At 45.2% G+C, this 27369-nt stretch overlaps 1 protein-coding gene across 1 annotated transcript in view; it reads left to right on the forward strand.

Annotated features, from left to right (window-relative positions):
• The window catches only part of SMPX (small muscle protein X-linked), a 74932-nt gene that overhangs the window by 15076 nt on the left and 32487 nt on the right, over positions 1-27369 (forward strand). The window contains exon 3 of the mRNA XM_070750721.1: positions 21033-21116. Coding sequence (XP_070606822.1) covers positions 21033-21116 — 84 coding nt within the window. The remainder of the gene's footprint in view (positions 1-21032; positions 21117-27369) is intronic.

Below are 27369 nucleotides of genomic sequence, written 5' to 3' on the forward strand. Positions count from 1 at the left end.
CTTTAAGACACTTTAAGCCACTTTAAGACTAAGACATCAGCCAACCTGGAGTTTGGTTCCCTCGTGCTGCTGTGTTCCCTTCATTAATTTATATTTTCTATTTGATACTATTTTTTAGTGTTTTTAGTGTTTTTAAATTGCTATTAATTGCTATTTTAAATTGTTATTAATTTAATCAATTTTTAATATAATTGGGAGTTCTAAATTAATGGATGATTGGGATAAATATACTTGTGGGTATGAATGGAATGACTGGTATGATTGGGTTGGTGGGGGTGGGTGGGGTTATGGTATGTATGAGATGATTGATAATAGTATGAATGAGAAATTTGGCCCACCTGACGCTCGGGAGACAGGAGAGGAAGGGGCACTGATCTCTGGGGTGGCAGAGGGTCGGAATATTCCAGTGTTGCTGGGGAGAGGCAGATATGGTGATGGCCACAGAGTTAGCCGTTCCAGGGGAACGAGGGATCGTTGCTTAATAACGGTCCCTTGTTCTGGCTCTGTGAGCCCAATCTTGGGTACTGGTGATGAGTATAACTCTGGCCCTGGGCTCAGGTTGCTGCTGCTTAATGCCAGGTCGGTGGTAAATAAAGCTCTCCTCATCCGGGATTTGATCCTGGATGAGGAGGCCGACCTGGCATGTATTACTGAAACCTGGCTGGGCCCAGAGGGAGGTGTTCCTCTCTCTGAAATCTGCCCAGCCGGGTTTCAGATATGGCATCAACCTCGACCCCAGGGAAGGGGGGGAGGAGTGGCTATTATAGCCAGGGAGAGCCTTTGCCTGCGTAGACTCATTGCTCCGGAAATTGCGGGTTGCGAGTCTCTCTTGCTGAAGTTGGACTTAGGGGTTCAGGTGGGCTTATTTCTCATGTACCTGCCTCCCAGCTGCATGTCAAAAGCCCTGCCTGTGCTGCTCGAGGAGGTAGCCGGGTTGGCGGTGGAGTTCCCCGGACTCATTGTCCTGGGGGACTTCAACCTGCCATCACTCGGCGAAACCTCTGGGTTGGCACAGGAGTTCATGGCCACCATGACAGCCATGGACCTGACCCAAGTAGTACAGGGTCCGACTCACGAGGGAGGGCACGCACCTGACATGGTATTCCTTTCCGAGCAATTGAGTAATGGTCTGAGACTAAGGGGCTTAGAAGTGTTGCCTTTGTCATGGTCAGACCATTTTCTACTATGGCTTGACTTCCTGGCTCCAATCCTTCCCCGCAGGGAGGCGGAACCAATGAAGATGTTCCGCCCCAGACGCCTGATGGACCCAGAGGGCTTTCAGACGGTGCTTGGGGTTATTCCAGAGGTACTCATCCACAGTTCGGCGGAGTCTCTTGCAGAGGCCTGGAACAGGGCTGCTGCGGAGGCTCTTGACCGGATTGCGCCTTTGCGACCTCTCCGTGGTGCTAGACCCCATAGAGCCCCATGGTTCAACAAGGAGCTCCGGGAGTTGAAACGCCAAAAGAGACGTCTAGGGAAGCGATGGAGGAAGAGTAGGTCTGAATCTGATTGAACACTTGTAAGAGCTTTTATTAAGACTTACAAAGTGGCGCTCAAGGCGGCAAGATGCGCGTACCATGCCGCCTTGATTGCATCAGCGGAATCCCGCCCGGCTGCTCTGTTTAGGGTGACCCGCTCCCTTCTTAACCAGGGGGGAGTTGGGGAGCCCTTGCAGAGTAGTGCCGAGGATTTTAACACGTTTTTCGCTGATAAAGTCGCTCAGATTCGGGCCGACCTCGACTCCAATTGTAAAACAGAGTCGACTGACAACGAGTCAGTCGAGGTGACTGGGGCACATACTTGTCCACCTGTCTGGGAAGAGTTTGATCTGGTGACACCTGATGAAGTGGACAAGGCCATTGGAGCTGTGAGTTCCACCACCTGCTTACTGGATCCGTGTCCCTCCTGGTTGGTCTCGGCCAGCAGGGAGGTGACACGGAGCTGGGCCCAGGAGATTACCAACAGTTCCTTGGGGAGGGGAGTTTTTCCAACACTCTATAAAGAAGCGCTCGTGCGCCCCCTCCTCAAGAAGCCTTCCCTGGACCCAGCCGTACTTAATAATTATCATCCAGTCTCCAACCTTCCCTTTATGGGGAAGGTTGTTGAGAAGGTGGTGGCACTCCAGCTCCAGCGATCCTTGGAAGAAGCCGATTATCTAGGTCCCCAGCAGTCAGGTTTCAGGCCCGGTTACAGCATGGAAACCGCTTTGGTCGCGTTGATGGATGATCTCTGGCGGGCCCGGGACAGAGGTTTATCCTCTGTCCTGGTGCTCCTTGACCTCTCAGCGGCTTTCGATACCATCGACCATGGTATCCTTCTGCACCGGCTGGAGGGGTTGGGGGTGGGAGGCACTGTTCTTCAGTGGTTCTCCTCCTACCTCTCTGGCCGGTCGCAGTCGGTGTTAGTGGGGGGTCAGCGGTCGGCTCTGAGGTCTCTCCCTTGTGGGGTGCCTCAGGGGTCGGTCCTCTCCCCCCTACTATTCAACATCTACATGAAACCGCTTGGTGAGATCATCCAAGGACATGGGGTGAGGTATCATCAATATGCTGATGATACCCAGCTTTACATCTCCACCCCATGCCCAGTCAACGAAGCGGTGGAAGTGATGTGCCGGTGCCTGGAGGCTGTTGGGGCCTGGATGGGTGTCAACAGACTGGATTGGGGCCTGGATGGGTGTCAACAGACTCAAACTCAACCCGGATAAGACGGAGTGGCTGTGGGTTTTGCCTCCCACCTGTCCGTCCATTACCCTGGGGGGGGAATTATTGACCCCCTCAGAGAGGGTCCGCAACTTGGGCATCCTCCTCAATCCACAGCTCACATTAGAAAACCATCTCTCAGCTGTGGGGAGGGGGGCGTTTGCCCAGGTTCGCCTGGTGCACCAGTTGCGGCCCTATCTGGACCGGGACTCATTGCTCACAGTCACTCATGCCCTCATCACCTCGAGGTTCGACTACTGTAATGCTCTCTACATGGGGCTACCTTTGAAAAGTGTTCGGAAACTTCAGATCGTGTAAAATGCAGCTGCGAGAGCAGTCATGGGCTTACCTAGGTATGCCCATGTTTCACCATCACTCCGCAGTCTGCATTGGCTGCCGATCAATTTCCGGTCACAATTCAAAGTGTTGGTTATGACCTTTAAAGCCCTTCATGGCATTGGACCAGAATATCTCCAAGACCGCCTCCTGCCGCACGAATCCCAGCGACCGATTAGGTCCCACAGAGTGGGCCTTCTCCGGGTCCCGTCAACTAAACAATGTCGGTTGGCGGGCCCCAGGGGAAGAGCCTTCTCTGTGGCGGCACCGGCTCTCTGGAACCAACTCCCCCCGGAGATTAGAACTGCCCCTACTCTCCTTGCCTTCCGTAAACTCCTTAAAACCCACCTTTGCCGTCAGGCATGGGGGAATTGAAACATCTCCCCCTGGGCATGTTTAATTTATACATGGTATGCTTGTGTGTGTGTCTGTTAGTTTATGGTTTTTTAAAAAATTTCTAAATATTTTAATTAATTGCATTATTTATGATTTGTTTCACTTGTTGTGAGCCGCCCCGAGTCTTCGGAGAGGGGCGGCATACAAATCCAAATAATAAATAATAAATAAATAAATAAACTCCCAGAATTCCTCCACCAGTCATGCTAGCTCAGAAATGGGAATTGAAGTACACAAGTCTTAAACTTGCCAGGTTTGAAGACCCTTGCACTCCTAACCCCTAATTCAAACAAACAAGCAAAACAAACAAATGAGGACAATTCATTTTGTTAGTGGTTCTTTTAGTCACAGAAATGGCTAGTGATAGATTCATTTACAATTACAGTTACCTGCTGAGGTTGCCTTAATATTGCTACTACACCATGAGGTTTTCAAAGCCCCCTCTCTTGACTACTCCAATTTTCACAATTGCAGTGCATGGAAATATATGGTGATGATGATAAACCTGAAATATTCCTTAAAAGGAGTGTTTCTAGAGCAGGGATCTCCAACCTAAGACTTCTGGACTACAACTCCCAGAGTTCCTCAGTCACCTTTGCTGGCTGAGGTACTCTGGGAGTTGAAGTCGACAATCATAAAGTGGTCAACGTTTGAGACCCCTGAACCAGATGACCTACAGTACAGAGTCCCTTCCAACTCTTTGTGTGTGTGAGTTTGTGTGTGTGTCCATGCTCTTGCGCCTCCCTCTGCATATGTGCACACACTCAGAAATGTAAAAACAAAACCTCATTTTTCAAGAGACATTTTTAATTCCATTTTGTCCCTCTTCCTTTGTTTCTCTCTCTCAGAGGTCAATCATGAAGTGCCAAAAATAAAACCGAAGTGTAAAAACTTCCATTGCTTTAAGGGCCACCTAAACAGCCATCCCCTCTAACCTTGTGCAGCTTTAGGCTATTATTGACAGTATCCAATGCTCTCCACAGCCCGCCTCCCCCGACACCTCTTGAGACTCCCTCTTTCTCAATTATCACTTTCCCTCAAAGATAAAAAGTTCCCGTATTGAGCATTGCATCTCCCAGCATAAAAATATAACAAACTGTTCAAGCCTCCACTCTGTGCTTTCTCGCTTGGGGTGCCCCTTTGGAGGATCTGAGCGGCTTCTCCTCCCCATGGGGGCCGAGCGGGCAACCTGGTTGCTAGGGCCACTATGTCACCCAGGACCACCAGACTTTCCCCCTTGGCCGAGGAGCCCTCCAGGCAGGTCGAAAAGTGGCTCAGGTGAGTGGCTCCGCCAACAGCAAAGCAGAGGCAGTGCCGGCGGCAACTACCGAGGTGACTTTTCCCCTCAGAGCGCCCACGAACCTGCCCACCCCTGCCTCAGCTGAGACGAGCGAGCAATCTCCTTCTTATCTGCATGGCCCAAGTGGTGTGGGGAGTGTCTTGGAGGGCCCATTGCAGCAGAGGAGAAGGGCGTCCTGGGCTGTTCTGTCTCCACGACTGCCACCACCTACTCTCATGCACGAACAAAGGACTTCTGCCCCTGGCTGCACTTGCTGCCACTGCTCTCTCATTACAGAAGAAACTCAGGACTTTACTGCCCAGCTCGGCTGAGGCAGGGGCAGGCAGGTTCGAGGGTGCTCAGAGCGAAGCTGCCTCAGCCAAGCTGGATGAGCGGCTGTGGCAGGGGCCGGTCAGGCAGCTTCCCACCAAGCACCCTTCACTGACTGCCATGCCCTCCCAAAGTCTCTCCCAAAGTTGGGAGATTGCGGTGGGGGCTGGTGGTGCCGAGCTCCCTCCCACCAGATGATCAGGGTGGCTGAGGCAGCTTCGCTCCTAGAGAGGCAGCACCTGACCAGCTCCTGCCACAGCTGCTCACCCAAGCCAAGCCCACCACCCAACAACATTGTGCCGGTGCAGACGATGGCCTGTTCACCCATCAGATTTGGCAGCAGTGGCTCCTCAAAGGAAAGCTGCCGGAGCCACCTCAGCAGTTGCCGCCGCCAATCTCCTGTCCCGCCTTGGCAACATTCGATGTATAAGATGCACCCAATTTTTAAAGCACTTTTTTGAGGTAAAAAGATGCATCATACACTGAAAAATACAGTAATTCTACATATAACCATAACAGGCAGAATAATGTATGCTCAGAATTGGAAATCAGAAAATATACCAACCTCCTCTTTGGTGATTAGAAAGGTAATATATATATATATATATTTGTTTTCGTAGATTTTCACGGGTACAGGTATGAAGGTCTTGGCATATTCGGGTTTCTTCCCATGTAGGATATATATATGTATGTATGTATGTATGTATGTATGTATGTATGTATGTATGTATGTATATGAAACAGCCGGGGGGCTTCTCGGCGTCCTCCCAAATGCCGAACCTGGAAGTTCGGGTTTGGTGTTCGGGTTTGGGAGGACGGCGAGAAGCCCCCCGGCTGTTTCAAAAAGCGACAGCCAGGCGGCGGGGCTTCTCGGCAGCCACCTGAACCCGAACTTTGGTTGAACTTCCGGGTTCTGCATTCGGGAGGCCACCAAGAAGCCCCGCCGTCTGGCTGTCGTCTTTTAAAACAGCCGGGGCGCTTCTCGGCAGCATCCCAAATGCCGAACCTGAAAATTCGGGTTTGGCGTTCGGGTTCGGGAGGACGCCGAGAAGCCCCCCGGCTGTTTCAAAAAGCGACAGCCGGGCGGCGGGGCTTCTCGGCGGCCATCCGAACCCAAACCCAGAAGTTCGGGGTCGGCATTCAGGTTCAGGAGGACGCTGAGAAGCCCTGCCGCCCAGCTGTTAGCTTTCCAAAAGAGCTGCGGAGTTGTTGGGACGGTCAGGAGGCTGGAAAGGAGGTGGGGAATCCCAATAGGGAATTCCATGGGCAGAGCTTTGACGTCACAAAGATGTTCTTCCTGGAGTCCACGATTCGGCCGGCCAGGAAGGACGTCTTTGTGATATGTCAATAAAATTAACTGCCTTGGAAATGGCCCTGGGTTGGGCCCAGAGGCAAATAAGGAGCTGTGATGTTCCTTCAATACACCAGGGTGATGCGACACAAAAGTATGTAACCCTTCCCTGGTGCAGAGCTGAAGGGATTGGATACTGTAGCCTAGAGCATAATTCTCTGCCTTACAAGATAAAAGTTGCAGGTTCAAGTCCCAGTGGGTATGGCTAGCTGATGAGGCCAAAATAAGGCTGAAATAGATCTATCCTAGTCTCCCTTAATTTTCAAATTCAGCAAAAAAAACCATATGACACATACAGATAGAATTGTCGGCTCTCAATAAAATTAACTGCCTTGAAAATTGCCCTGGGTTGGGCTGAGAGGCAAATAAGGAGCTGTGATGTTCCTTCAATACACCAGGGTGATTCGACACAAAAATATGTAACCCTTCCCTGGTGCAGAGCTGAAGGGATTGGATACTGTAGCCTAGAGGATAATTCTCTGCCTTACAAGGCAAAGGTTGCAGGTTCAAGTCCCAGTGGGTATGGCTAGCTGATGAGGCCAAAATAAGGCCGAAATAGATCTATCCTAGTCTCCCTTAATTTTCAAATTCAGCAAAAAAAACATGTGACACACACACACACACACACACACACACACACACATATATATAACATTTGATACATACAGAATATAGTTGTCGGCTATGAATAAGTTAACTGCCTTGAAATGGTCCTGGGTTGGGCCTAGAGGCAAAAAGGAGCTGTGATGTTCCTTCAATATACCAGGGTGATCCGACATAAAAAACATATAGCCCCTCCCTGGTACAGAGCTGGAGGGATCAAGGCCTGGTGGCTCAACTGTTAATTCTCTGCCTTACAAGGCAGAAGCTGCCAGATCGAATCCCAGTAAAAGAAGGGTGTGGCTAGCTGATGAGGCTAGAACAAGGCCGAAATGGTACCATCCTAGTCTCCCTTAATTTTAAAATTTCAGCTAAAAACATTTGATACATACAGAATATAATTGTCGGCTATGAATAAATTAACTGCCTTGAAATGGTCCTGGGTTGGGCCTAGAGGCAAAAAGGAGCTGTGACGTTCCTTCAATATACCAGAGTGATCCGACATAAAAAACATATAGCCCCTCCCTGGTACAGAGCTGGAAGGATCAAGGCCTGGTGGCTCAACTGTTAAATCTCTGCCTTACAAGGCAGAAGCTGCCAGATCGAATCCCAGTAAAAGAAGGGTGTGGCTAGCTGATGAGGCTAGAACAAGGCCGAAATGGTACCATCCTAGTCTCCCTTAATTTTAAAATTTCAGCTAAAAACATTTGATACATACAGAATATAGTTGTCGGCTATGAATAAATTAACTGCCTTGAAATGGTCCTGGGTTGGGCCTAGAGGCAAAAAGGAGCTGTGACGTTCCTTCAATATACCAGGGTGATCCGACATAAAAAACTTATAGCCCCTCCCTGGTACAGAGCTGGAAGGATCAAGGCCTGGTGGCTCAACTGTTAAATCTCTGCCTTACAAGGCAGAAGCTGCCAGATCGAATCCCAGTAAAAGAAGGGTGTGGCTAGCTGATGAGGCCAGAACAAGGCCGAAATGGTACCATCCTAGTCTCCCTTAATTTTAAAATTTCAGGTAAAAACATTTGATACACACACACACACACATATATATATATATATTTTCGTAGATTTTCACGGGTAGAGGTATGACGGTCTTAGTATATTCGGGTTTCTTCCCGTGTAGGATTTGGAAATTTCTGGCAACGTTTCGACGAGGTCCCACTCATCATCTTCAGGCTGGTGTTTCTGTCCTAATGTTCGCCTTAGAACAAGGACAGAAACACCAGCCTGAAGATGATGAGTGGGACCTCATCGAAACGTCGCCAGAAATGTCCAAATCCTACACGGGAAGAAACCCGAATATATCAAGACCGTCATATATATATATATATATATATATATATATATATATATACACAAACACACACACACACAGAGAGAGAGAGAGAGAGAGAGAGAGACTCAGGGCGGCTCACAACAGCAATGAAACAATTCATGACAAATCTAATAATTTAAAAACATTTAAAAAAACCCATTATTAAGCAGACATACACACAGACATATCATACATAAATTGTATAGGCCTGGGGGAGATATCTCAATTCCCCATGGCTGGCAGCAAAGGTGGGTTTTAAGGAGTTTACGAAAGGCAAAAAGGGCGGGGGCAGTTCTAATCTCCAGGGAGAGTTGGTTCCAGAGAGTCGGGGCCACCACAGAGAAGGCTCTTCCCCTGGGTCCCGCCAAATGACATTGTTTAGTCAACGGGACCTGGAGAAGGCCAACTCTGTGGGACCTAATCGGTCGTTGGGATTTGTGTGGCAGAAGGCGGTCCTGGAGATATTCTGGTCCGGTGCCATGAAGGGGTTTATAGGTCATAACCAACACTTCGAATTGTGACCGGAAACTGATCAGCAATCAGTGCAGACTGCGGAGTGTTGGTGTAACATGGGCATACCTGGGGAAGCCCATGATTGCTCTCGCAGCTGCATTCTGCATGATCTGAAGTTTCCGAACACTTTTCAAAGGTAGCCCCATGTAAGAGCATTACAGTAGTTGAATCTCGAGGTGATGAGGGCATGAGTGACTGTGAGCAGTGAGTCCCGGTCCAGATAGGGCCGCAACTGGTGCACCAGGCGAACCTGGGCAAACGTCCCCCTCGCCACAGCTGAAAGATGGTTCTCTAATGTGAGCTGTGGATCGAGGAGGATGCCCAAGTTGTGGACCCTCTCTGAGGGGGTCAAGAATCCCCCCCAGGGTTATGGACAGACAGATGGAATTGTCCTTGGGAAGCAAAACCCAAAGCCACTCCATCTTGTCTGAGTTGAGTTTGAGCTTGTTGACACCTATCCAGGCCCCAACAGGCTCCAGGCACTGGCACATCACTTCCACTGCTTCATTGACTGGACATGGGGTGGAGATGTATAACTGGGTATCATTGGAATACTGATGATACCTCACCCCATGCCTATGGATTATCTCACCCAGTGGTTTCATGTAGATATTAAAAAGCAGGGGGGAGAGGACTGACCCCTGAGGCACCTCACCTCTGACCCCTCACTAACACCAACTGCGAGTGACTGGAGAGGTAGGAGGAGAACCACTGAAGAACAGTGCCTCCCACTCCCAACTACTCCAGCCAACGCAGAAGGATACCATGGTCGATGGTATCAAAAGCCGCTGAGAGGTCAAGAAGCACCAGGACAGAGGATAAACCCCTGTCCAGGGCCCGCCAGAGATCATCTATCAATGCGACCAAAACACTTTCCGTGCTGTAGCCAGGCCTGAATCCTGACTGTTAAGGGCCTAGATAATCGGCTTCTTCCAAGGACCATTGGAGTTGGAGCGCCACCACCTTCTCAACAATCTTCCCCATAAAAGGAAGGTTGGAGACTGGCCGATAGTTGTTAAGAATGGCTGGGTCCAGGGAAGACTTCTTGAGGAGGGGGTGCACAAGTGCCTCCTTGTAGGGATCCAGAAACGACCCCCTCCCCAAAGAAGCATTGACAATCTCCTGTACCCAGCTCCGTGTCACCTCACTGCTGGCGGAGACCAGCCAGGAGGGACACGGATCCAGTAAACAGGTGGTGGAACTCACAGCTCCAATGGCCTTGTCCAATTCATCAGGTGTTCTAACGTCAGCTGTGGATTGAGAAGAATGCTCAAGTTGTAAACCCTCTCTGAGAGGGTCAACAATTCCCCCCCAGACAGATGGATGTGTCCCTGGGAGGCAATACCCACAGCCACTCCATCTTGTCGGGATTGAGTTTGAGCCTGTTGGCACCCATCCAGACCCCGACAGCCTCCAGACATTGGTACATTACTTCCACTGCTTCACTGTGTGGACATGGGGTGGAGACATATAGCTGAGTATCATTAGTATATTGATGGTAACTCACCCCATGTCCTTGGATGATCTCACTCAGTGGTTTCATGTAGATATTAAACAGCAGGTGGGAGAGGACCGACCCTGAGGAACTCCACAAGGGAGGGGCCTAGGAGTCGACCTCTGACTAGTGTTCCCCATAAGCTGCGCGTGTGAGCACGCATGCGCCCCAAAATACCTCCCCATGCATCCTTTTCCACGGGTGCGCACTCCCCATCCCCCCCGCCTGCCCACGGGGGGGGGGGGCAGGGGGGGAGGCGCCGGCAGTAGAAGGAAAGGGAGCCGTGGCTGCCCCTGCCTCCCCACCGTGCCTCCGGCTCCCTCATGCCCCTGGCTTCTCGGTGCTGCCCCCCGCCCACCCGATCTGCCCCCTCTCCTCCTCTTCTGCCGAAAGAAAAGCACGGAGGCTGCCTGCTTGAGCCTCCCATTGCTCCACGCCGCTTCACCCTGCCTGTCATCCTGGACCTCCGTTGTGTTTTGGGGGGGGGGAACGGCGGGAAAGCCCTGTGCCGGCCAGGAAAGCCGGCTTTCCGGGAAAGCAGCGCACCTTTTAAACACGCTGCTTTCCTGCACCTCTTTCCTGGGGTGGGAGTGGCCTCCTCCCCCCCTGCCCAGAAAAGAGTTGCAGGAAAGCAGCGCATTTGAAAAGCGCGCTGCTTTCCCGGAAAGCCGGCTTTCCTGGCCGACACAGGGCTTTCCCGGGCAGCTGGCTTGAGCCTTGTGCCAGTCAGCAAAGCCGGCTGCCCGCTGGAGACGTGGAGAGAAAGAAGGGAAAGACAGGGAGGGAAAGAGAAGTGGAGAGGAAAGAAGGAGGGAGGGAAGGAAGGGAGAGAAAAGTGAATGAGAGGGAGAGAGAAAGGGAGGGAGAGAGGAAGGAAGGAAGAGATAAATATAAAGGGAGAGGGGGAGAAAGAGAGGGAGAGGGAGGGGAAGAGGGGAAGGAAGGAAAAGATTGAGAGAGAAAAAAGTGGAAAGAAGAGAGAAGGAAAGAAAGGAAGGGAGAGAGAAAGAGAGAGAGAAGAAAGGAAGGAAGAGAGAGAGGGTGAGAGAGAGGAAGAAAGCAAGAGAGAGAGAGTAGTGGAAGGAAGAGAGAGAAAGAAATGATAGAATAAAGGGGAGAAAAAAAGAAAAATGAGAAAATGATTGAGGCAGAGAATGACAGGAAAGAGAGAGAAACAGAGAGAGAAGTGACTCTTGATTTAAAGCATAGGGTAAAAGCACTTAAATAATAACAGAGAAAAAAACTCCCAGCCCTCACCTCTTTTTATTAATAGTTATGTTTTTGGATTTGCTGGTTGTTTTAGTTTTAATAGTAATATAGTTTTGTTTTGTTTTTATTATTAATTTATTTTAATAAAAAGAAGGGATTTATTTATTTATTTATTTATTTGTACTTCTATGCCGCCCAGTCCCAAGGGGACTGCCGCTCAGACACTATACTTTTCCGCCCACCCCGAAAAAAAATTAGAGGGAACATTGCCTCTGACCCCCCACTAACACTGACTGTGACTGACCAGAGAGGTAGGAGGAGAACCACCATAGGACGGTGACTTCCACTCCCAATCCCTCGAGTCGGTGCAGAAGGATATCATGGTTGATGGTATTGAAAGTTGCTGAGAGGTCAAGGAGCACCAGGATAGAGGATAAACCCTTATCCCAGGCCCGCCAGATATCATCCATCAGAATCCTGATGGAATCCTGACTGTCAAGGGCTTCTTCCAAGGACTGCTGGAGATGGAGTGACATGACCTTCTCAACAACCTTCCCCATAAAGGTTGGAGACAGGACGATAGTTCTTAAATATAGCTGGGTCTAGGGAAGGCTTCTTGAGGAGGGGGCACACAAGTGCCTCCTTTTAGGGAGTTGGGAAGGACCCCCCCCTCAATGAAGAGTTGGTAATCTCCTGGACCCAGCTCTGTGTCACCTCCCTGCTGGCTGAAACCAGCCAATAAGCAGGTGGCAGAACTCCACTTCATCAGGTGTCACCAGGTTGAACTCTCTCCAAACAGATGGACTAGGACAAGCTCCTGTCATCTTGACTGACTCATTGTTAGCCCACACTGCATTCCAATTGGAGTCAAGGTCAGTCCGTATCTGAGCGATTTTATCTGCGAAAATCTTGTTAAAGTCCTCAGCACTACCCTGCAAAGGTTCGTCAACTCTCCTCTGGTTAAGAGGGAGCGAGTCACCCTAAACAGGGTGGCTGGGCGGGATTCCACAGATGCAATCAGGCCGACATTGTATGCACGTCTTGTCGACCTGATTGCCACTTGTAAATCTCCATTGGGATTCATTCCGGAGGCCCATGTTCAGAACACATGCAATCTAATAATGAATTATAAATGATGCACGTATTATTTTAGAAATGGGATGGCCAAGGCTCTAATGTTATTGTAAGATGTTTTTATAGATACAGTTTTTGAAGATAGAAATATTTTGCTTCCTAGTAATAGTAGTAAAACTAGTGTCAACCCACAGAGCATTGCTGCCCTGCTCTTGAGTTGCCATAAGCAAAATGAGATGGGAATGATCTTTGCAGCTGCAGCAAGGGAATCACACTTCAGTCAAAGCAAAAGTGCATTCCAGCCATCTCTGTGTCAAGGCCATCTCCATGGTTACCCATAGTGGCCAGAGGGGAGTAAGTGCTACAATCTGCAAAATTGCTTAATTGGAGAATGTGACTGATGACACACCCGGGGGGAGAGGGAGGGGAAAGGGTCAGAGGTGGGATGTAAAGTAAGTGAGGTCAGAGTGGGCTTCACTTGGAATGTGCCAACATGAAGCTCCTAATAAACAACTGGATTTCTTTGGAAGCTTGGCTCGAAGCTCATGATTTAATTAGGGATCAGTTGGAACCCTGATACCCAGTAGGATTCATACTTTATTAATTTTCCATCATTAAGAGTCTTTCACTGCAGTTAGGCAAAAGATTAAGAGAGAAATATAAATAAAAACATACAAGAAATCTCAACATAAATTAAGCATTAGGGTTAGGATTAGGATTTTATTAAAAAAGAAGAAAAACAATGGCATTTTTACTGATACTTGTAGTTAACAAAACAATCAGTAAAGCCATGGGCATTTTTGTTGTTGTTCCAGAAAAAATGAAATAAAAACTGAGCAATTATAGTATATATATTTATATTTTCTTTTATTCTGTTTAAAATTTGATAAAAGTGAATTCTAGTACATTTATATCTCATCATGAATGATTAAGTAATTATGTTAACTATATTTAATTTGTTGCTCAGTGTTGATTTAATTTACAATCCCTTTATTATTTATAACTGAAATCATCCATCAAGATTTTCCAATTAATAATTTAATGATTTTGTTGCTGTTTTGACATTGAATAAAACTTATTTGTGGGAGGATCTCAAAACGAAAATTGAATTGATGCATGCCCCACTTTAACTTCAGATTTTCCATGCTGTAGAATTGAAGGGATAACATTTTTGTATTATCAATATGAACTATGTATATTATTATACTGTTAATCACTGGAAAATTGTTGCATATTCTAATTTCAGCAAAATGTTTCACAGAGTCAAATGATTCTTGATTAACAAGCTGGATAAGTGTGGGCTGTATGGCATAGGTGGGCTTGAAAATTGTGCTCAGTATTCATCAATGGATTCTCATAATAGAGAAAAGTATTGTTCCTTTCTGTGTCCTGTACTTTTTAATACTGTACTTTGATTCATGATTCAAAAGAAAAGCTGCAGAAAATATTTCTCAATTTTGAAGATGACACAAAATTGGCTGGTATATCTAACAATCCAGGAGACAGAAATGACATTCTGAACGATCTTGAGAGCTTAGAGATGTGAACTAAAAATAAGAAAATTAAATTGAACAGAGACAAATGCAAAATTATATGTTTGAGAAACAAAAAAAAAATCACATTTTTTTCCCAATGGGAGATTTTAGGCTTCACACTTACTAAAAAAAAATGTTTGGGGACTTCCAGATTGACATCATGGCAAGACTGCTGGGGTAAAGCAGGGCTATGCTAAGCCTGGCTGATTTCTCTCTGCCTGGTGGCCCCAAGGGGTCTGAGTCACCCTGGAGGGGTGACAAAGGAAGCAGGAATCCCTTGTCGATTCTGGGGAGATGGTGGTCTTCCTGCTTGTTGCAAGGGCAGCCATACTTGTGTGGTCTGCCCAAGGCTATGACAGCTGAAAAAGGAAAGCACAAACAGCCGAACAGTGTTCAGTGTACTGGAACAGGGTGAGATTTTATCCTATTTCTACCATTGGAGACTTATTCCTGGAAAAAAGATAACTTTTGAAGTGAAGGAACTCTTTAGAGATGTGAGAATGGGACTTTAATTCCCTTCTCTAAAAGGAAGTGTCAATTCAAATACTTAGAGACAGATACAGGAGAAAAATAATATTAAATGAAAGAATATTAAGAATATTAAATATGAAGAACACGATAGAATTGAAGAAGGATAGCAATTTAGAAATTAATTTAATAACTAAGACTAATTTGAAGGAATAAAGAAAAAGCTAAGCTTTCATTCTATAAACTGGAAGATTGAGCTGGAATGACATTGAGTGGTGAAAAGGAGATAGACTGGAGTGAACTTTGAAATTGAAATAGATAAGAGGCACCTACAAGGTCACTTACTCTTTGTTTGAAGATAGGTGATCTGCTTAGGAATTGGTCCCTAAAGGCGATGGAGGGACATGCCCCTGACAGGGGGAGAACCTCTCCAAAGCCCAGGGCCTTGCTTTCACTGTGGGAAAGAAGATCACAGAGTGGCTGCCTCTTTCCACAGCCAGTGGCTGCTCTTCCTTCAAGCCAGCCAAAGAAGAAAACAATTTCTGTGAAGCCAAAGGAAAAGACATGCTTGGGGCATGTAGAGACTGTTTGTTTCATGGTGGTCATGGGGATGACCGGGTCCATGATCCTGCAGTTAGCATAATGGAAAAAGTGGAAACTGCCTGTGAACTGGGACAGAGAATTGGGAAACTGCCGACCAGCAGACACTAAAGGGAGGTGGAGAGCTCAAGGAAAAAAAAGAATTCCATGACCTAGCAAAGGTCTTTAGTGAAAAGGAATCAAATGAACTCTCACCCCCCAGACCCACAGACTATGTAATTGAAGTACAAGGTGACACCCAGGGAGATGGAAGAACTTTAGGCACTTATAGACAAGAAGCTGGCTAGGGAATTCATTCACCCAGCAAAGTTGAGGAAGGCTGCCAGCAAAGTTAAGGATGGCTGTTTTCTTCAAGGGGAAGAAAGATGTGTCCCAGAGGCTTTCATGGGACTATAGAGGCCTGAACTGTATTTGTGGGGTAAATATGTACCCCCTTCCTCTTATTAGGGACATGTTAAACTATCTGGCCAAAGAGAGGATTTTCACTAAACTGTACTTGAGAGAGGCATAGTACCATGTGAGGATACAGGAGGGAAATGAGTAGGAAATAGCATTTAATTGCCCCCTGGGCTGCTACCAGTTTTGGGTGATGCCATTTGGTCTGCAAAGAGAACCTGTCCGCAAGGTTATTTTTTAAAGCCATGGGGCTCTGCAAGGCAGAGTGCTGTGGAGACTCTGCAAGGTTCTTTTTTTCATGAAGTGCCCAAGAAGCTCTGTAAGGTTTTTTTCCCCCTAAAGTGCCAAGGAAGTTCTGCAACTTTTTTTTCTACTTTGCACCTTAAAAAAAAATCAAAACCTTGCAGAACTACCTTAGCACTTTAGGGGGAAAAAACTTGCAGCACTTTAGAAAAAAGCAGGCAGAGCCATGGGGTTTTAAAAAGGAAACTTGTATAACAGTGTGGCCCAAGGCTCAGAGACAATTCAGCAGTGTGTCAAAATAGAAAACCCCTGTCTGCCACTGCCTCCTCTGCTTTAGCTGAAATGCCAATTCAGCATTTGGGGCAGAACCAACCTATTGCCACCGCTTCTGAAAACTGCTTGCTTGTCTGGCTCTCTATCGAGCACCTACAGCAAGTTATCCCTGCAGCAACTTTCCAGTGAAGATGTCCTGCAAAGAAAAGGCACCAAATTGAAAGCAGAAAATTGGTGGTGGCATAAGTCTGTCACCTGCTGACCACCCTGAGTTAGTGGGTTCCAGTTGTCACAGACCCCTTAACTCATGAAGGCTGGGTCAGAACACCTCCCAGAGATTAGCTCCACCCATCATCCTCACACTAATGGAGTCTGTGAATGTACAAATTTGATTCTACAGCAATACCTGTGATATTATGCAGATCACTTGAACCAAGCTTCTTGTCAGGGTTCCGATGGCTGCCCTAATTAAATCATAAGCCTCAAGCCAAGCTTCAATTTCGGTACAGTTCCAAGGAAGCCAACTCTGACCCCACGTAATTTACGCCTAAATTATCAATCTGTTTCCCTCCTCCTCTCAGGGTGTGTCATCAACCACATTCACCAACAGAGCAATTTCTGGCCACTATGGGTAACCCTGGGAGACAGCCTTGAGAGAGATATGTCTGGAATGCACTTCTGTTTCAGCTGCCATGCTACTTCAACAGTTTCCCATGCCAGAGTTCCTTCAAGAAAGGCCATCTTTAGAATAATTGGCTGAGTGGATGGATATCTTAAAAGCCACTTAGGTCCCAGTGTGTAAAGCATTAGAGAAGGTGAGAGATACACAAAAGAGGTAACAAGACAAGAAGAGGGCACTGTAGGAGACAGGAGACCTTTCTGCAAAGTTTCTGAACCTGAGGCAACCTTGTAAAAACCTGGGACCCAAGTACATAGAACCTTTCCCTATTATCCAGATAATCAATTTGGTAACAGTGGGATTAAAACAATGGCTTGATGCCAAAAAACATCAAGCACATTTACCCAGTGTTTCATTGCAGCCTTTTGAAGCCTTTCCGTGGTTCAGCATTAAGATTTGCTACTGAACCACCTCCTTCCCCAATCTTAGTGAGAAGAAAAATCAAGGAGATTCTTGCCTCCAGAAGATATATAGGGAAGTTGCAGTATTTAGTGTTGTGGAAAGGATATCCTTTAGCAGATGCTTTGTAGATGGCATGGAAGGATGTTAGAACATCTAGACTCATTACAAGTTCCATGTCAAACATCCAAACTGACCCAGAATGGATGGTAGGGTAGAGAACTCTGTGTTATGTAATATGTTGTACATTTATTCTGTCTTTTTCAGGTTTAACTTTTTTTCTGGAAGGTTGGCATGTCAAGGCTGACTCATAACACACCTGTACTTGCAACTTGACAACAGAAATGAAAGGGGGAGGGGGATCTTGGAATGTATTAGGAGCTGGGAGGGAGATGAACCATTTGCAGCCTGAGAAAATCCTGACATGCTAAGGCTGTAAGAGGGAACCTTTCGAAGGTGCAGACAGTTCTCCCAAAATAAAAAAAATGTGTTGGATTGATGGACAGTGCGTCATCTGAATGGGTAAAAGGGGAGATTAACTATGCTGTTTTCCATGTGAAAACTGTTGTGTTCATTTAAATAAATGCGATAAAATCAGTGATTGGTTAAAACGCGGCTATTGGGAAAATAGCCGCGAAGTTTAAAATTGACAGTTAGTAAAAAGCCTGCGCTTTTGTAACAGTATAAATAGGGCAACGGAGTAGCCGTTGCCCTTGTTGGGAAGTTACTCTGTTGGTGAACGTTACTCTGTCTCTGTGTTACAATAAATGAAGAATTGCTTCAACTAGACTCCGAGTGGTGATTTAACAGTGGCGACGAGGAGGTCGAACTCCCGCGGAAGCAATCATGAGCTCGGTCATGGCTCCACCACCACCTTTCTTCAATTCTGACTCAGAATCGTGGACATTGTACATGTCCAAATTTAGAATCTTTCTGCAAGCAAGCAACCTGCAGGATGCAGAGGATGACAGGAAAAGAGCCATTTTCTTGAGTTATTGCGGACCAGCTATCTACAGCTTAGCCTCAACTCTCGTTGACCCAGATACGTTAGAAACCGTTGCATGGTGATTTAACAAAAACCTCACAGTTGGCTTTGCTTCTTCTATGCTTGTATTGATCTATCAGTAAAGTCATACTCTTGGTAAAATAATGTCCCAGCAGCTTCTTTTGCTGCATATGCCAATGGGACAGTTGACAGCTATCAATTTCTTTCCTCAAGATGCCTTGCACACACTTCCTAAAGATAGCTTAATTTTACAGTATTGAGGTCAAACTGATAGTAGATAGTTATCAGTAATTAAAAGAAAATTTTTACTCCAACATACTTTTCTGTTAGCTTGGATATGGGTGATTACTATTTAAAATGAACATAAGGAAGAGCTTTCTATTTCCAAATCAACCCCATGATTAACCATGCCTATATTCTCTGAACTACAGCAAGTAATCTGATAAATACTTTGGTAGATGTGAAATACAAATTCAATGTAATGTTAATGCAGTGCTTAAGGTTTCAAGGCTAGTCAATATTCTAGGTAAGAATATTTTGGGACTGTGAGGGCTATTAATTGGCAGATGAACTTTACTTTGTTCACATATTTTGTATGCAGCGATGGGCTACTATCCAGAATGGCAGGAATGTTGTTCCGGCAGTGGCAACGGAGCACATAGGCGTGATACCAGTAAAAATTACCACTTTTTTGCTTCTGCACATGCGCCGAAGCAAAGAAAATGGCAATTTTTTACCCAAATCTCACTGTCGCAAGAATGTCAGTGAGAGATTTTGGCTAATGCCCATGCACAGCAGCCAACTATTGCTGCAGCCCCTAGAGCGGCAACTGGGACCAGAAAGCAACAGCCATTTGCCCGAGCTCTGGCCGGTTGGCCTGCTCTCTGCTCTCCTGTGCTGTAGGCATCTCTCGGTGCACATGGGAGAGCACAGAGCTCAGGGCCGCCCTGTATACTTCCCACGCCATGGCCCATCAACCAGGAGATCGAAGGTAAGAGCCACGGTGCAGTGGAGGGGCCAGTGTACAGAGCTGCCACTCATAGTGGAGCGGGCAGGCTGCTCGTGGCAGCATCAGAGGGTGGGAGAGACATAGAGGGGGTTGGCAGCACAGCAGGTGGATGGGAGCAGAAGCTCCCATCGCTCGTGGTGCCATCAGGGGGCGGAGGGCGGCAGGGCAGCATGGTGGGAGCTGGCAGCATGGCGGGCAGATGGGATCTGGCAGCACCCATCACCCATGGTGGCATCAGGGGGCGGGGGGCGGTGTGACAGCATGGCAGGGGCTTGCAGAGCATTGGGCAGATGGGAGCTGGCAGCCAGGGGGCGGCAGGATGGGGGGTTGGGAGGCAGGGTGGCAGGGGCTGGTGGTGCAGCTCTTACCTTATTTTGCTAGTCGCTTGCAACTGGCAGCCCTTGTCTCCAATTTCCTGGGTTATTTTGCTTCCATGCATGGGCAGAAGCAATCGCATGTGTGCGTCTTCGTGCAATGATTCGTGCAAATCACGCGCCGGGCATGGGTGCGTGCCAGGGGCATGCCAGGCGCACACACAGAGGCACAGTCTTGGCATGTTCCAGTAGGGTTGAAATTGGTGGCCCCTCCCTGTTTCTATGAATATGGAAGTTATTACAATTTCTTATGGATACCATATCTGAAATGCAAATGTCTGAATGACTATTAGTGGATATCTGGATTTTTGCAGCCACAATATTGTAGTCCTTTATTCAGTTTTGACTGAAACTAAACTCTTTGTAGTTTAAGAAGCTGTATTAACTCCATACACCTTATCTTGTTCTCAAGTAGAAAGTAAGGTTTCTCTGCTCTTGAAAAACAATAGTGCTTAGACTTATATACCACTCCATAGTGCTTTACTGTACTGTCTAAGTGGTTTACCTCGAGCCAGTCAGGATCAAACTCCTGTCTGTGGGCACGGTTAGTCTGCAATACTACATTCTAGCCCATGATGGTGAACCTATGGCACAGGTGCCACTGGTGACATGCGGAGCCATATCTGCTGGCGCATGAGCCGTTGCCCTAGTTCAGCTCCAGTATGCATGTAAGCACTGACCAGCTGATTTTTGGTTTGCATGGAGGCTCTGGGAGGGCATTTTTGGCTTCTGGAAGGCCTCTGGGATGATGGTGGAGGGTGTTTTTGCCCTCCCCAGACCCCAGGGAAACCTCTGGAGCCTGGGGAGGGTGAAAAACGGGCCTATTGAGCCCACAAAAAGTTTTAAAATGAGCTGTTTCTGGCCTTCAGAGGGGCTTGGGAGGGAGCAGGGGAGGCAATTTTTGCCCTCCCCAGGTATTGAATTATGTGAGCTGGCGCTTGCACAGGCATGATAGTGTGTGCACACGTGTTTTCGGCACCCGAAGGGAAAAAAAGGTTTGCCATCACTGTTTTAGCCACTGCAACACCACAGCTGGACAGGGATCTCTGATTTTACAATGACCATAACATCAGATAAAAAATAGGGAAATGTGAAGAACGTAGAGTTTAAATACAAATCTCTGTTTCCCTTATAAATTAATATAGAGGCACCAGATTATATTAAGCATTAATATAAAAAAGCACTAACATAATTTATATGTTCTATATATAAAAGGCTTGGACACTGCCACTGATATGGAATTTTAACTTGAGATTTTGCTGTCTGAATTAATCTTAATTAAAATCTGCCTAAATTTAAAATAATAAAGAAGACATTTAATAAAAGAGATGAGAAGCAAAATATAATTTGCCTGGACAATCAAGAAAACTCCACCCATCTCTTAACTTTTGTATATCTACTACAATATAACTTCATGTATTTATATGTTATCCAATTTCCAGGCAAATATCAACATCCCAATGGGAGCACTTTTGCCTGGTGCTGGTCAACCTCCTAAAAGAAAAGAATCTACTGAACCCAAAGAGGTAAGGATAGCATGTGCTTATCTGAGTAGAACACCACACATTAAATAGGTGTCCTGTTCACCAATGAAATTTCATTCTGTAATATTTCAGGAAAATATTCATATAACTAGAAAACATAAGTAAACAATCAGTACAAACATAATCTTCCTACTCTAATTTAGCTAATATAATGTAAAGGACAGTAGTATTTTATAGTGCTAATATATGGAAGCAATATTAAGGGGCATACATAAGCGCACCATTGTGCCTACCGTCCCTGTCCTACTGTCCTATTGTCTTTTATCATTACTTTTTATCTTTACTTTTCTAATGTCATGTTTATACAAATTACCATCCTATAATCGTTTGACAAATTTATATAAATAAATAAAAATATAAAATCAGCATTAAAATGTTGGCAGCCTTGTTTATGAATCAATGCGTCTTTCTATCATATTCTAACTAGAGTATGATGTATAATGCATTTTCTGAAGCTATATAACGTTCTTGAGCTATCACTATCCTTCCCCACTTAGGGCCAAAAAAACTATTTGAATTTTGTGATATAATAATTGTATTCTAAAAACAATTATAAAGATTCCCAATATGGATTAGAGTGATATTGTCTTAGGTGCCACATCTATATTTCTTTCACCTCCCCACTCTTCCATGCCTCACCTCCAAGCAGGACCTTCTTGTGTACATTTAAATATGTAGTTAATAGTATCTGGAAGGCTTAATGCATTGGTTTTACTTTATGTATTGGGGAAATTAAAGATTACATCTGGCACCCAAAGCATTTCTATTAGGTAGAAGTATGAAAATTGCTAAAAGCAGGATGAATGTAGACAGCAGAGACAGTTATTTACAATCCTGTGGTGCTCTTGTATTTAAGCTTTTGTCCAATAACCAAAGCCCATAAGGATCTTCATAGAGGTGAATAAAAAGCTGCCACATAATGAGTGGAGTATTTAGTTTTCTTCCAAATTCAGTAGGGAAACCAGCCTGACCATCAGAGGAATGAAGCTCCACCCACCTCTTGCCCAGTATAGAAAAACAATTAACTGCTGTTTCTTCTGACAGCCCTCAATAAGATAGAATTTTTCACATAAGAATTTTTGTGGGTTTATTTGCAAGAATGTATGATGTCTTTGCTGACATAATTAAATGTTGGGTCTGCTCAGTTCTTGAAAATGTTGGGTTGTGTGCATAAACTTCTCATTGTCTGGATTCTCACTGTCTTCTAATCCTGAGAAGATTTGATTTCTTAGAATAGCCAATTATCCAGTTTTGATTAAACAATTTTCCCCAAACTGGTGTGTTGATATTATGATTCCAAAATTCTGAGTCACCATTGTCAAATTCTGGCAGATGTGATCCCAACATATGATGAGAATGTCAAGTTGTGGTAGGTTGGTATAAATAACAGAGACAGTATAATAGTAAAAAAATAAAATAAAACAACAGGAAATGTAATAGTATATTAAATATATCTTTACACATTTTGCTTTATATTCTTTACCACTTAGGACAGTGATGGGCAACTATGGCAACTTTATGACCTGTGAACTTCACCATGCAGGCTCTAGGAATTGCCCACCTTTATGGAGGCCTTCCTGTAACTTAAATTGAAATTTGGACTAAGCATCACCATAATTTAGCATTTTCACTATACAGAAACTTCTTTAAATATGGCTTGCCCTATCATGAAGTAACATGGCCTTATGAGGAACCCTATCCACATCTGTATTACTTACTACTTACTTCCCCATCTTGGAATTCTCTATCTTTTGAAAAGCTATAATTTTGTTTTATAATTTTTAATCTTAAATTATTTTGTTTCAATGCTATTAAATTTTACTTTGTTATTAAATTTTACACTTCCAAGAGCCCCTTTCTCAAGGATAAGAACAGTTAAGAAGTGTTCTGTCTGGCTGGATGAATTATTAGAAAGCAAACCCAAAAATGCTGGAAACATTCAATCGAAGCAAAAGGATTATTATGTACGCACAATTGAGCAACAAAGAAGTGAATTCTAAGGCATTTCAGTCTGACAATGTTTCCATCTATGGAGCATAGATAATACTCCAGGATGCATGCCAGCTAGAGGCATAAATCTTCACTAATGAGGGATATCTGGTATTTCTCACTTCACTCACTGTTCAGAGTTTAACCAGCTTCTATAAAACCAGGAACCAAAATCCAGGGAATCAGGAACAGTCTCTTGAAGCACCATCTTCATGATGAACATTGATTGCCACAACTCATCTCCCATCAGCCTGTCCTATATATATTGACAGGGTGTGGCTAAATGTCCTATAGATCTATAGGTCTAGAACCCATGCTAGAGAGATATTGATTCCTGGCTCTCATTCTTCTGACCCTCACATCTAAGAGAGGGTTCTCAAAGTCCCCATCATCCTCTCATTCAGACAATACCCTAATGGGGGGTTCTAGAGTATCTGGTGATTCCCCAGTCTCCCATTCCCCTTCACTCTCACTCTAAGACTCAGATGGCAAAAATACAGTACTAGCTTTTGATGCCATTATTCCTCCATCTCCTGGTCCTCGAAATCCATGACCAACTGAGCCAGACATGGACCACTCACATTATCTCCCATCACAGGGCTCATCCCCTGGGTCTGTTGCAGGGGATGTAATCTGGAACGAAACTGCAAACGAAAAGCATGGACCAAATCAGGGGCTTCAACATAAATTGCATCCACCCAGGTGCAATTGTTTGGTCCAATCTCCTTCTACTCGACAAGGTACTGGAACCGATCCTTGATTCATTGGGAATCTCGAATGCTGGTTATCTCTGATTTGGGCAGATAATCTTGGACACTGGTGGAGCTTAAACAAGCAGCTGAAGTGTGCAGTCAATACTTACTGTAACCAGGCGGGACCAATGAAACACTGGATGCAAATAATAATAATAATAATAATAATAATAATAATAATAATAATAATAATAATAATACCCCAGGATAAAAAAGATCATGGTGGCTGCTGTGGAACCTGGGCAGCCATCAACAAATGAGCTACAGAAACAAAACAAACAAAGCTTACAAATCAAAAAGCGGCAGAAATTCTCAATGTCAGAGAATCGCACAATCATGAAGTGTTATTATAACTTGGAGCCTGAAAAACGTGGATATCAAAGACGGATGTACCAATTATGGAAACAAGAATATGCAGACTCAAATATAACAGAACTTCGACTGGCCAATCAGAGACGACTCATAACCAGGAACCAAATGTTCAGTGAAGTCGAATTAGAAGAAATACAGAAAATTTGCAAAATAGAAACACCAAAATCTGATCTGGCACCAGTAGAAGTTCCAATAAGATCTGGAGTCACTGCACAACTGGAACCTGATGAAAACTTGGAAAGATAGCAAGACGCTGCAGATGAGACACTTGGCACTATGACTCAAAGGCAGACTGAAGGACCAAATACTTGCTCATGCAGGGTCCAGTGCAGAGCGAAAGAGACTGCCAACCTTAAAAAACATAAGCAAGAAATGACTTGTCCCACTGATGGAAGATATTAATTCTGCACTTGCAACTGTAAATGTAACTTCAATTGAAGAATTGAATCAGCTTGCCTTCAGTACAGCTGTGATAGTAACTGAAGAACTAGGGTTACTGCAACAGAAACCAATCGGAAAACCAACTGGAAAACCAAAATGGAAAATCCGACTAGAACTGAAAATCAAAAGCTTGAGATCAGATGCAAGTAACTTGAAGAACATTAAGGAGCAGAAACTCAACAATCAGAAGATCAAAGACTATTTGACAAAAAAGTACTGGCTTAGTACAAGAAAGATCGAGGAAGCTCTGGAAATTGTAAAGCAGCAGATAACAGCAACAGCCAGAAAAAATGAGCGATATGAAGCTAGGATCACCCAGTACAGGCAAAATCAAACATTTCAATCCAACCAGAGGCAGTTCTACCAGAACCTGCATCAGCAAACAGATAAGAAAATTGAAAAGCCAGAGGTGAAAATAACAACAACGTTCTGGAAAGATCTCTGGGAGGTTGAAAAGGACTATAACAGGACTTCTGGGTGGATAAAGGAGTTTGAGAAGGAATTCTCAGGGAGCAATATGCAGCCGCTGGAGATAACACCTAAAATGATTGCAGAAAGAGTGAAGAGAGTAAAGAACTGGACATCCCCTGGCACTGATCAGGTGCATGGTTTTTGGCTGAAATACCTGACCAGCCTGCATGCAAAAATGTCCGAATTGTTCACCAAAATGCTGCAGATAGGAAATATCAATGAATGGCTTACAACTGGCAAAACATATTTAATACAGAAAGACGCAGCGAAAGGAGCCATACCAGGAAATTACAGGCCAATAACATGTTTGCTAACCATGCTCAAACTGCTGACAGGTATCATAGCTGACAGAATTCAGGACTACCTAGAAGAAAATGACATCATGCCAGTGGAGCAAAAGGGCAATAAAAGACAAAGTAGAGGTACGAAAGACCAGCTTCTAATTGATAAAATGATTTCGGAGAACTGTAACAACAGGAAAACAAACCTATACATGACCTGGATTGACTACAAGAAAGCCTTTGACTCATTGCCACACAGCTGGATCATAAAATCCCTGGAAGTCATTGGAGTCAATGAAAACATCAGGAAATTCATAGAAAAGGTGATGAAATATTGGAAGACTGAGCTTTTTGTTGGGAATGAAAGCTATCGACTGATCAACATCAGAAGGGGCATCTTCCAGGGGGACTCTTTGTCTCCATTGCTATTCATCATCGCTATAATGCCGCTGTCACTCATCCTACAGAAAACAAACCTAGGCTACCAAACTGCTAGGAATTCACCAAAAATTTCACACCTGCTGTATATGGATGACCAGAAGTTGTACGGAAAATCAGAAACTGAGATACAGTCACTAACCAACACTGTGCGAATCTTCAGCAATGACATCAGCATGGAGTTTGACCTCGATAAATGTGCCACAGCGGCACTGAAAAAGGGGGAAATCACTGAAAGTGAGGGCATTGAAATGTCAAATGGTCAAAACATCAAGTGCCACCAGCCAGAAGCCTACAGATACTTGGGCATCATGCAACTGGATAATATCAAGCTTGGCCATGTGAAAACTGTGATCAGCAAAGAGTACATCCAGAGGACCAGAAAAATCTTGAAGAGCAAATTGAATGGTGGCAACACTATCAAGTCTATAAATACTTGGGCCATACCTGTCATTAGATACACAGCTTGCATAGTGAACTGGACTCAAGCAGAGCTGGACAACTTGGACAGGAAAACCAGAAAATTAATGACAATCCATCATGCACTACACCCCCGCAGTGATGTTGAAAGGCTGTATTTACCAAGGAAAATAGGTGGCAGAGGACTTTTGCAAGTGAAGCAGACAGTGGAAGAAGAGAAGCATGCATTAGCTGACTATGTGAAAGAGAGCAAAGAGTCAGCGTTGATAGAGGTCAACAATAGGAAGTTTCTCAAGGTGAAGCAAACTAAGGACTAGTACAGAAAAACTGTAACTCAATGTCGTATGGACAGTTGGCGGAACAAAGCATTGCATGGCCAGTTCTTGGAGAAGATTGAAGGCAAAGTGGATAAAGAAAAGACCTGGTCATGGCTTACAAGTGGAACACTCAAAAATGAGACAGGACTGATACTGGCGGCACAAGAACAGGCCATTAGAACAAATGCTGTCAAAGCCAGAATTGAAAAATCAACAGACGATCCAAAGTGCAGACTCTGTAAAGAAACAGATGAAACAATCGATCATATACTCAGCTTCTGCAAAAAGATCGCACAGACTGACTACAAGCATAGACATGATACTGTGGCACAGATGATCCACTGGAACTTGTGCCGGAACTACCATTTCCCAGTGACAAAGAACTGGTGGGATCATAAGCCCGAAAAAGTGGTTGGAAATGAGCAAGCAAAACTACTGTGGGACTTCCGACTTCAGTCTGACCGAATTCTGAACTATAACACAACAGACATCCTGATTGTGGAGAAAAAGAAAGTATGGATCATCGACATCGCAATCCCAGGGGACAGCAGAATTGAGGAGAAGCAGCTAAAGAAATTAGTGAAATATGAAGATTTAAAAATCGAGCTGCAACGACTCTGGCATAAGCCAGTGAAAGTGGTCCCAGTGGTACTTGGCATGCTGGGTGCAGTGCCAAAGGATCTCAATGGACATTTGAAAACCATCGGAATTGACAAAATCTCCATCTGTCAATGGCAAAAGGCCACTTTACTGG

The sequence above is a fragment of the Erythrolamprus reginae genome, chromosome 4 (assembly GCF_031021105.1).
Source record: "Erythrolamprus reginae isolate rEryReg1 chromosome 4, rEryReg1.hap1, whole genome shotgun sequence".
Taxonomy (NCBI): Eukaryota; Metazoa; Chordata; class Lepidosauria; order Squamata; family Dipsadidae; genus Erythrolamprus; species Erythrolamprus reginae.